This window comes from Oncorhynchus keta, unplaced genomic scaffold, assembly GCF_023373465.1.
Source record: "Oncorhynchus keta strain PuntledgeMale-10-30-2019 unplaced genomic scaffold, Oket_V2 Un_scaffold_9243_pilon_pilon, whole genome shotgun sequence".
Classification (NCBI taxonomy): Eukaryota; Metazoa; Chordata; class Actinopteri; order Salmoniformes; family Salmonidae; genus Oncorhynchus; species Oncorhynchus keta.
In genome coordinates this window covers 157,805-170,000 of record NW_026291013.1, presented here as the reverse complement: position 1 = coordinate 170,000, position 12,196 = coordinate 157,805, and the positions used below count along the sequence as shown (strand labels likewise).

Sequence of the window (12,196 nt, the reverse complement as noted above, 5' to 3'; positions counted from 1 at the left end):
AGTTACATGGTCTGTAACCTGAGTGAACGTGTCTAGGGGTCCTAGTCCTAGTTACATGGTCTGTAACCTGAGTGAACATGTGTCTAGGGGTCCTAGTTACATGGTCTGTAACCTGAGTGAACATGTGTCTAGGGGTCCTAGTTACATGGTCTGTAACCTGAGTGAACATGTGTCTAGGGGTCCTAGTTACATGGTCTGTAACCTGAGTGAACATGTGTCTAGGGGTCCTAGTTACATGGTCTGTAACCTGAGTGAACATGTGTCTAGGGGTCCTAGTTACATGGTCTGTAACCTGAGTGAACATGTGTCTAGGGGTCCTAGTACTAGTTACATGGTCTGTAACCTGAGTGAACATGTGTCTAGGGGTCCTAGTTACATGGTCTGTAACCTGAGTGAACATGTGTCTAGGGGTCCTAGTTACATGGTCTGTAACCTGAGTGAACATGTGTCTAGGGGTCAAATCAAATCAAATGTATTTATATAGCCCTTCGTACATCAGCTGATATCTCAAAGTGCTGTACAGAAACCCAGCCTAAAACCCCAAACAGCAAGCAATGCAGGTGTAGAAGCACGGTGGCTAGGAAAAACTCCCTAGAAAGGCCAAAACCTAGGAAGAAACCTAGAGAGGAACCAGGCTATGTGGGGTGGCCAGGCCTCTTCTGGCTGTGCCGGGTGGAGATTATAACAGAACATGACCAAGATGTTCAAATGTTCATAAATGACCAGCATGGTCAAATAATAATAATCACAGGCAGAACAGTTGAAACTGGAGCAGCAGCACGGCCAGGTGGACTGGGGACAGCAAGGAGTCATCATGCCCGGTAGTCCTGAGGCATGGTCCTAGGGCTCAGGTCCTCCGAGAGAGAGAAAGAAAGAGAAAATTAGAGAGAGCATACTTACATTTACACAGGACACCGGATAGGACAGGAGAAGTACTCCAGATATAACAAACTGACCCTAGCCCCCCGACACACAAACTACTGCAGCATAAATACTGGAGGCTGAGACGGGAGGGGTCAGGAGACACTGTGGCCCCATCCGATGACACCCCCGGACAGGGCCAAACAGGTGCCAAAGCACAGCCCCCATACCACTAGACGGATATCTTCAACCACCAACTTACCATCCTGAGACAAGGCCAAGTATAGCCCACAAAGATCTCCGCCTCGGTCCAGGGAGACAGCAACCTCACCGGTCCAGGGAGACAGCAACCTCACCTCTCCTCGGTCCAGGGAGACAGCAACCTCACCTCTCCTCGGTCCAGGGAGACAGCAACCTCACCTCTCCTCGGTCCAGGGAGACAGCAACCTCACCTCTCCTCGGTTCAGGGAGACAGCAAACTCACCTCTCCTCGGTCCAGGGAGACAGCAACCTCACCTCTCCTCGGTCCAGGGAGACAGCAACCTCACCTCTCCTCGGTCCAGGGAGACAGCAACCTCACCTCTCCTCGGTTCAGGGAGACAGCAAACTCACCTCTCCTCGGTCCAGGGAGACAGCAACCTCACCTCTCCTCGGTCCAGGGAGACAGCAACCTCACCTCTCCTCGGTCCAGGGAGACAGCAACCTCACCTCTCCTCGGTCCAGGGAGACAGTAAACTCACCTCTCCTCGGTCCAGGGAGACAGTAAACTCACCTCTCCTCAGTCCAGGGAGACAGCAAACTCACCTCTCCTCGGTCCAGGGAGACAGCAACCTCACCTCTCCTCGGTCCAGGGAGACAGCAACCTCACCTCTCCTCGGTCCAGGGAGACAGCAACCTCACCTCTCCTCGGTCCAGGGAGACAGCAACATTACCTCTCCTCGGTCCAGGGAGACAGCAACCTCACCTCTCCTCGGTCCAGGGAGACAGCAACCTCACCTCTCCTCGGTCCAGGGAGACAGCAAACTCACCTCTCCTCAGTCCAGGGAGACAGCAAACTCACCTCTCCTCGGTCCAGGGAGACAGCAACCTCACCTCTCCTCGGTCCAGGGAGACAGCAACCTCACCTCTCCTCGGTTCAGGGAGACAGCAACCTCACCTCACCTTGGTCTGGGAGACAGCAACCTCACCTCTCCTCGGTCCAGGGAGACAGCAACCTCACCTCACCTCGGTCCAGGGAGACAGCAACCTCACCTCACCTTGGTCCGGGAGACAGCAACCTCACCTCTCCTCGGTCCAGGAGACAGCAACCTCACCTCACCTTGGTCCGGGAGACAGCAACCTCACCTCACCTTGGTCCGGGAGACAGCAACCTCACCTCACCTTGGTCCGGGAGACGAGTCCAAGCAGATTAGTTCAAAATGGTAACCAATATATACATAAAAACCAAAAGGCCTAACTAAAGAGGCTAAGGTCTTTATTCAATCAGATCCGCTTTAGGAAAAATCCACACAGCGGTTGTTTTTGTCTGTGTCTCAGGGCGAACTGTGTTAGAGCTGTCAAATCCACTAGTGGCTCCTGCCATTATACCTAAAGCGGACGTAGCCATTGGCTGCACGGCGTCACATGTGCAGAAATCCCATGCAGTCTTGTTTACAAATTGGAACATGAGATGTAATCTACACCAGTTTAATGACATTTCTATATAACCTAGACTTTTCTCACTCTGATATTCTAATGTGGGTGTGGCTTTGTGACAATGATCAAGAGCAGCTGCTCACCGATTTGACGGCTCCAACACTCCCAGTTAACACGTGATCTGATTGAACCTAGGCCTTAATAACAAAGCCCAGATCAGAGGCTTCTGGCCTCCTCTCTCTCTCCAGAACTGACGATCAACCTAATTGTCAGCACCGGTCTCCTTATCAACCAGGCTCAGCATCCGGACAACGTTGCTGCTGCCCCCTGGAGGATGGAGTGTATCCTGTAACACTAACCTCCCCCATATCACAGTAATGACATGGGTATCCTGGATAGTGTATTTGTCTATGTCCTAACCCCCCATATCACAGTAATGACATGTGCATCCTAGATAGTGTGTTTGTCTCTGTCCTAACCCCCCTCCCCCCCCTCCCTCCATATCACAGTAATGACATGTGTATCCTGGATAGTGTGTTTGTCTATGTCCTAACCCCCCCTCCATATCACAGTAATGACATGTGTATCCTGGATAGTGTGTTTGTCTATGTCCTAACCCCCTCCCTCCATATCACAGTAATGACATGTGTATCCTGGATAGTGTGTTTGTCCATGTCCTAACCCCCCTCCCCCTCCTCCATACCACAGTAATGACATGTGTATCCTGGATAGTGTGTTTGTCTGTCCTAACCCCCCTCCTCCCCCCCTCCATATCACAGTAATGACATGTGTATCCTGGATAGTGTGTTTGTCTATGTCCTAATCCCCCTCCCCCTCCCTCCATACCACAGTAATGACATGTGTATCCTGGATAGTGTGTTTGTCTATGTCCTAACCCCCCTCCCCCTCCCTCCATATCACAGTAATGACATGTGTATCCTGGATAGTGTGTTTGTCTATGTCCTAACCCCCCTCCCCCATATCACAGTAATGACATGTGTATCCTGGATAGTGTGTTTGTCTATGTCCTAACCCCCCCTCCCCCTCCCTCCATACCACAGTAATGACATGTGTATCCTGGATAGTGTGTTTGTCTATGCCTAACCCCCCTCCCTCCATACCACAGTAATGACATGTGTATCCTGGATAGTGTGTTTGTCTATGTCCTACCCCCCTCCCCCTCCATATCACAGTAATGACATGTGTATCCTGGATATTGTGTTTGTCTATGTCCTAACCCCCCCCCCCCCATATCACAGTAATGACATGTGTATCCTGGATAGTGTGTTTGTCTATGTCCTAACCCCCCATCCCCCTCCCTCCATACCACAGTAATGACATGTGTATCCTGGATAGTGTGTTTGTCTATGTCCTAACCCCCCCCTCATCACAGTAATGACATGTGTATCCTGGATAGTGTGTTTGTCTATGTCCTAACCCCCCCCCCCTCCATATCACAGTAATGACATGTGTATCCTGGATAGTGTGTCTGTCTATGTCCTAAACCCCCCTCCCTCCATACCACAGTAATGACATGTGTATCCTGGATAGTGTGTTTGTCTGTCCTAACCCCCCTCCTCCCCCCCCTCCATATCACAGTAATGACATGTGTATCCTGGATAGTGTGTTTGTCTATGTCCTAACCCCCCTCCATCCTCACAGTAATGACATGTGTATCCTGGATAGTGTGTTTGTCTATGTCCTAACCCCCCCCCCCTCCCCCCTCCCTCCATATCACAGTAATGACATGTGTATCCTGGATAGTGTGTTTGTCTATGTCCTAACCCCCCTCCCCCTCCCTCCATACCACAGTAATGACATGTGTATCCTGGATAGTGTGTTTGTCTATGTCCTAACCCCCCTCCCTCCCCCCAGGGAGACAGCAACCCTCCATATCACAGTAATGACATGTGTATCCTGGATAGTGTGTTTGTCTATGTCCTAATCCCCCTCCCCCCCTCCATACCACAGTAATGACATGTGTATCCTGGATAGTGTGTTTGTCTATGTCCTAACCCCCCTCCCCCTCCCTCCATATCACAGTAATGACATGTGTATCCTGGATAGTGTGTTTGTCTATGTCCTAACCCCCCCCCCTCCATATCACAGTAATGACATGTGTATCCTGGATAGTGTGTTTGTCTATGTCCTAACCCCCCTCCCCCCCCTCCATACCACAGTAATGACATGTGTATCCTGGATAGTGTGTTTGTCTATGTCCTAACCCCCCTCCCTCCATACCACAGTAATGACATGTGTATCCTGGATAGTGTGTTTGTCTATGTCCTACCCCCCCCCTCCATATCACAGTAATGACATGTGTATCCTGGATAGTGTGTTTGTCTATGTCCTAACCCCCTCCCCCATATCACAGTAATGACATGTGTATCCTGGATAGTGTGTTTGTCTATGTCCTAACCCCCCCCCCCCTCCCTCCATACCACAGTAATGACATGTGTATCCTGGATAGTGTGTTTGTCTATGTCCTAACCCCCCTCCCTCCATCACAGTAATGACATGTGTATCCTGGATAGTGTGTTTGTCTATGTCCTAACCCCCCCCCTCATACACAGTAATGACATGTGTATCCTGGATAGTGTGTTTGTCTATGTCCTAACCCCCCTCCTCCCCATCACAGTAATGACATGTGTATCCTGGATAGTGTGTTTGTCTATGTCCTAACCCCCCCTCATCACAGTAATGACATGTGTATCCTGGATAGTGTGTTTGTCTATGTCCTAACCCCCCTCCCCCTCATCACAGTAATGACATGTGTATCCTGGATAGTGTGTTTGTCTATGTCCTAACCCCCCTCCCCCATATCACAGTAATGACATGTGTATCCTGGATAGTGTGTTTGTCTATGTCCTAACCCCCCCCTCCCCCATATCACAGTAATGACATGTGTATCCTGGATAGTGTGTTTGTCTATGTCCTAACCCCCCCCCCCCTCCCTCCATACACAGTAATGACATGTGTATCCTGGATAGTGTGTTTGTCTATGTCCTAACCCCCCCCCCTCCCTCCATATCACAGTAATGACATGTGTATCCTGGATAGTGTGTTTGTCTATGTCCTAACCCCCCTCCATATCACAGTAATGACATGTGTATCCTGGATAGTGTGTTTGTCTATGTCCTAACCCCCCTCCCCTCCCTCCATATCACAGTAATGACATGTGTATCCTGGATAGTGTGTTTGTCTATGTCCTAACCCCCCTCCCTCCATACCACAGTAATGACATGTGTATCCTGGATAGTGTGTTTGTCTATGTCCTAACCCCCCTCCCCCATATCACAGTAATGACATGTGTATCCTGGATAGTGTGTTTGTCTATGTCCTAACCCCCCTCATACACAGTAATGACATGTGTATCCTGGATAGTGTGTTTGTCTATGTCCTAACCCCCCTCCCACAGTAATGACATGTGTATCCTGGATAGTGTGTTTGTCTATGTCCTAACCCCCCTCATCACAGTAATGACATGTGTATCCTGGATAGTGTGTTTGTCCATGTCCTAACCCCCCTCCCTCCATACCACAGTAATGACATGTGTATCCTGGATAGTGTGTTTGTCCATGTCCTAACCCCCCTCCCTCCATACCACAGTAATGACATGTGTATCCTGGATAGTGTGTTTGTCTATGTCCTAACCCCCCTCCCCCTCCCTCCATACCACAGTAATGACATGTGTATCCTGGATAGTGTGTTTGTCTATGTCCTAACCCCCTCCCTCCCCCTCCCTCCATATCACAGTAATGACATGTGTATCCTGGATAGTGTGTTTGTCTATGTCCTAACCCCCCTCCCTCCCCCTCCCTCCATACCACAGTAATGACATGTGTATCCTGGATAGTGTGTTTGTCTATGTCCTAACCCCCCCCCCTCCATATCACAGTAATGACATGTGTATCCTGGATAGTGTGTTTGTCTATGTCCTAACCCCCCCCCCCCCCCCCCCCCCTCCCTCCATACCACAGTAATGACATGTGTATCCTGGATATTGTGTTTGTCTATGTCCTAACCCCCCCCTCCCCCTCCATACCACAGTAATGACATGTGTATCCTGGATAGTGTGTTTGTCTATGTCCTAACCCCCCTCCCCTCCCTCCATATCACAGTAATGACATGTGTATCCTGGATAGTGTGTTTGTCTATGTCCTAACCCCTCCCCCTCCCTCCATACCACAGTAATGACATGTGTATCCTGGATAGTGTGTTTGTCTATGTCCTAACCCCCCCCCCCTCCATACCACAGTAATGACATGTGTATCCTGGATAGTGTGTTTGTCTATGTCCTAACCCCCTCCCCCTCCCTCCATATCACAGTAATGACATGTGTATCCTGGATAGTGTGTTTGTCTATGTCCTAACCCCCCCCCTCCCCCTCCCCCATACCACAGTAATGACATGTGTATCCTGGATAGTGTGTTTGTCTATGTCCTAACCCCTCCCCCCTCCATACCACAGTAATGACATGTGTATCCTGGATAGTGTGTTTGTCTATGTCCTAACCCCCCCCCCCTCCCTCCATACCACAGTAATGACATGTGAAAACTGGACTGATCCATTATTAGTGTGTTTTCCCCCGTTTATAAAGAGAATCTCTCCTGGACAGAACAGTTGTGAAAGTGTACTTACAGAAACCTCAACAACAGTTTATTGGTGAATGACAGCTCGTAATAACTTACAGTCCCCAAGGCACTTGAGCATTAATGACACAACGTTCTCTCTTTAAAAATAACACTTAACACAGTCGAATGGAAACTGGGTTTGACAGTTTACAATAAAATATTTAAAATCAGTGCACTGGCGCTGGTTCATACACCTGGCCATGTTCCAGGCCACCTACATCGCAGTCACGCACCAAATCTTACATATTCAATCACTCCTTTCTAGGGAGTTTTTCCTAGCCACCGTGCTTCTACACCTGCACTGCTTGCTGTTTGGGGTTTCAGGCTGGGTTTCTGTACAGCACTTTGAGATATCAGCTGATGTACGAAGGGCTATATAAATACATTTGATTTGATTCATTTGTCTAAAAGACTCTTGCTTGCTTTCGCAGGGCAGTCTGGAACACGGCCTTTTGCGTCTCCGTGACAACCCGGTCAAATCAAGTGCAATGTAATAACGTAGCATCATTAGAAATACTAGGGTGAAGTTGGCCCCCTAGACACTGATCCAAGGCCAGTTTTAGATGATTCCCCCTAATGGTTAAAGGTTGGGATTTGGGGGGAGAGGAGGCTGATCCTAGGAGTGTTGTAGATGATTCCCCCTAATGGTTAAAGGTTGGGATTGGGGGGAGAGGAGGCTGATCCTAGGGCTGTTGTAGATGATTCCCCCTAATGGTTAAAGGTTGGGATTTGGGGGGAGAGGAGGCTGATCCTAGGACTGTTGTAGATGATTCCCCCTAATGGTTAAAGGTTGGGATTGGGGGGAGAGGAGGCTGATCCTAGGGCTGTTGTAGATGATTCCCCCTAATGGTTAAAGGTTGGGATTGGGGGGAGAGGAGGCTGATCCTAGGGCTGTTGTAGATGATTCCCCCTAATGGTTAAAGGTTGGGATTGGGGGGAGAGGAGGCTGATCCTAGGGCTGTTGTAGATGATTCCCCCTAATGGTTAAAGGTTGGGATTTGGGGGGAGAGGAGGCTGATCCTAGGGCTGTTGTAGATGATTCCCCCTAATGGTTAAAGGTTGGGATTGGGGGGAGAGGAGGCTGATCCTAGGACTGTTGTGCCTACGGGGTCAACTTCATCCTACTGTTTTAGTTCATGGTGGGAAACTGGGTAAAGCTTCTATTCTGTTCATGAAGGGCAGAGGTCATACTTAAAGGGTTATTTTATCGTCACGGCGATTAACATGGCGTTGTAGGACACAGAGTGCACAGTCATCAACATTTCAGTTTTCCTCATCAAAGTAAAATGTGCCGGAGTTGGCAAACCGAGCTCATTTTCATCCGTAGATAAAATCCTGAAGCAGAAACAAACAACAAAACGATTTCACCTTCAATGGTTCGTCAGTTATGCTACGAAGGGGGGACACCAGTTCCAACTGGCACTAGACAAACAAAACATTAAGGGAGATGTAGTGTAATACGATGACAACCTGAACCGCATTACACGGTAAGGTCTACCACCTGTTCTAGTTGAACACACTGCAGGGGCCTGCAACCATCTATATATATATTTATTTCTCTCTCTCTCTCTCGCTCTCTCGCTCTCTCTCTCAATACTTCAATGTCAAGTCCTCAGGCTTGTTTGCAAACGGAAGACTAGACAAGCGTACAAGCAAGAATTCATGAAAATCTGGAATTGGTGGGAGCTTTTTAGCCAGATAACAGCTAGTTTCTAAGCTTGGTGAAAAAAAAGCTGTAGCCTTGAACCGTGGTAACAGGTGGTGGATATTTAGTTAAACATTTTCAGGGTGTTTAAGATACGATCTCTTCTCTATGGATCAAGTTTTACAGTAAACCTGCATAATCACACGACTAAACCATTGGCAACATGGTTAACCTATTGATTAGTGAATGTTTTGTACGTGTGTGTGTGTCTATACAGTGGGGAGAACAAGTATTTGATACACTGCTGATTTTGCAGGTTTTCCTACTTACAAAGCACGTAGAGGTCTGTAATTTTTTAAAATCATAGGTACACTTCAACTGTGAGAGACGGAATCTAAAACGAAAATCACATTGTATGATTTTTAAGTAATTCATTTACAAAAGTATATCTACGTGCTTTGTAAGTAGGAAAACCTGTAAAATCGGCAGTGTATCAAATACTTGTTCTCCCCGCTGTATAGACACACACACACACACACAACACGCCTGCTTCATGGATGTGTCTGTGCGCGTCCGAGTGTCTGTCTGTCCGTGCATACGTCTCCTCTCAGCTGTCCCACTCAGCCGAGGGCGTGTTGTCCTCTCCTCTCTCCTCATCTTCATCATCCGAGTCGGAGGAGACCTTCTTCATCCTCTGCATGGCTGCCCTGATGCTCCTCTGCAGATCCGTGTCCCTGCTGTCCTGGGGCAGGGGCACCGCTGGGACCACCTGGAGGGGACATCACAGAGCAGGGTCATCGTTAGCCAGTGGGACCGGTTCAGAGGGCTACCCATCGTTTCAAGTGTTTGTCACGTGCACTACTACAGTGTTTGTCACGTGCACTACAACAGTGTGTCACGTGCACTACAACAGTGTTTGTCACGTGCACTACAACAGTGTTTGTCACGTGCACTACAACAGTGTTTGTCACGTGCACTACTACAAAGGTCAGTAGCTACATACAGGGACACTTCCAGGGTCAGTAGCTATATACAGGGTCAGTTCCAGGATCAGTAGCTGTTCCAGGGTCAGTCTTTTTTAAATTTGACCTTTATAGGCAAGTCAGTTAAGAACAAATTCTTATTTTCAATGACGGCCTAGGAACAGTGGGTTAACTGCCTGTTCAGGGGCAGAACGACAGATTTTTACCTGGTCAGCTCGGGGGTTTGAACTTGTAACCTTCCGGTTACTAGTCCAACGCTCTAACCACAAGGCTACCCTGCCGCCCCTTTATCAACGATGCAGTAATTAATATCAGTAGAGATCCATAACATGAATAAAGACCAGAAGAACAAACACAAGAAATATAAATAAGAACACAAGTAGCTATATACAGGGTCAGTTCCAGGGTCAGTAGTTATATACAGGGTCAGTTCCAGGGTCAGTAGCTATATACAGGGACAGTTCCAGGGTCAGTAGCTACATACAGGGACACTTCCAGGGTCAGTAGTTATATACAGGGACAGTTCCAGGGTCAGTAGCTACATACGGGGTCAGTTCCAGGGTCAGTAGTTATATACAGGGTCAGTTCCAGGGTCAGTAGCTATATACAGGGACACTTCCAGGGTCAGTAGCTACATACAGGGACAGTTCCAGGATCAGTAGCTATATACAGGGTCAGTTCCAGGATCAGTAGTTATATACAGGGACACTTCCAGGGTCAGTAGTTATATACAGGGTCAGTTCCAGGGTCAGTAGCTATATACAGGGTCAGTTCCAGGATCAGTAGTTATATACAGGGACACTTCCAGGGTCAGTAGTTATATACAGGGTCAGTTCCAGGGTCAGTAGCTATATACAGGGTCAGTTCCAGGGTCAGTAGCTATATACAGGGTCAGTAGCTATATACAGGGAGAGTTCCAGGGTCAGTAGCTATATACAAGGACAGACAGTTCCAGGGTCAGTAGCTACATACAGGGTCAGTTCCAGGGTCAGTAGTTATATACAGGGACACTTCCAGGGTCAGTAGTTATATACAGGGTCAGTTCCAGGGTCAGTAGCTATATACAGGGTCAGTTCCAGGGGTCAGTAGCTATATAGTAGCTTATATTCCAGGGTCAGTAGGGTCAGTTCCAGGGTCAGTAGTTATATACAGGGACAGTTCCAGGGTCAGCTAGCTATATACAGGGTCAGTAGCTATATACAGGGTCAGTTCCAGGGTCAGTAGCTATATAGGGACAGGGTTACAGTTCCAGGGTCAGTAGTTATATACAGGGACAGTTCCAGGGTCAGGGACAGTTCCAGGGTCAGTAGCTATATACAGGGACAGTTCCAGGGTCAGTAGCTATATACAGGGACAGTTCCAGGGTCAGTAGCTATATACAGGGACAGTTCCAGGGTCAGTAGCTATATACAGGGACAGTTCCAGGGTCAGTAGCTATATACAGGGTCAGTTCAGGGGGTCAGTAGCTATATACAGGGAGGATCAGTTCCAGGGTCAGTAGCTATATACAGGGTCAGTTCCAGGGTCAGCTAGCAGGGCCAGTTCCAGGGTTCCAGGGTCAGTAGTTATATACAGGGACAGTTCCAGGGTCAGTAGCTATATACAGGGTCAGTTCCAGGGTCAGTAGCTATATACAGGGTGTTCCAGGGTCTAGCTATATACAGGGACACTTCCAGGGTCAGTAGTTATATACAGGGTCAGTTCCAGGGTCAGTAGCTATATACAGGGACAGTTCCAGGGTCAGTAGCTATATACAGGGCCAGTTCCAGAACAGTAGCTACAGTGCCTTGCGAAAGGGACAGTTCCATCAGTAGTTACAGTGCCTTCTTTTTGCGACCTTTTGCCACATTTCAGGCCTCAAACATAAAGATATAAAACTGTATTTTTTTGTGAAGAATCAACAACAAGTGGGACACAATCATGAAGTGGAACGACATTTATTGGATATTTCAAACTTTTTTAACAAATCAAAAACTGAAAAATTGTGTGTGCAAAATTATTCAGCCCCCTTAAGTTAATACTTTGTAGCGCCACCTTTTGCTGCGATTACAGCTGTAAGTCGTTTGGGGTATGTCTCTATCAGTTTTACACATCGAGAGACTGAATTTTTTTCCCAGTCCTCCTTGCAAAACAGCTCGAGCTCAGTGAGGTTGGATGGAGAGCATTTGTGAACAGCAGTTTTCAGTTCTTTCCACAGATTCTCGATTGGATTCAGGTCTGGACTTTGACTTGGCCATTCTAACACCTGGATATGTTTATTTTTGAACCATTCCATTGTAGATTTTGCTTTATGTTTTGGATCATTGTCTTGTTGGAAGACAAATCTCCGTCCCAGTCTCAGGTCTTTTGCAGACTCCATCAGGTTTTCTTCCAGAATGGTCCTGTATTTGGCTCCATCCATCTTCCCATCAATTTTAACCATCTTCCCTGTCCCTGCT

The 12,196-nt window shown here is 48.0% G+C and overlaps 1 protein-coding gene across 1 annotated transcript in view; it reads right to left on the bottom strand.

Moving 5' to 3' along the window:
- Positions 1–7,144: 7,144 nt before the first annotated feature.
- LOC127929620 (WASP homolog-associated protein with actin, membranes and microtubules) overlaps positions 7,145–12,196 on the bottom strand; it is a 31,596-nt gene continuing 26,544 nt past the window's right edge. The window contains exon 11 of the mRNA XM_052517648.1: positions 7,145–9,544. Within this exon, the coding sequence (XP_052373608.1) occupies positions 9,383–9,544 (162 nt within the window). The 3' untranslated portion in view covers positions 7,145–9,382. The remainder of the gene's footprint in view (positions 9,545–12,196) is intronic.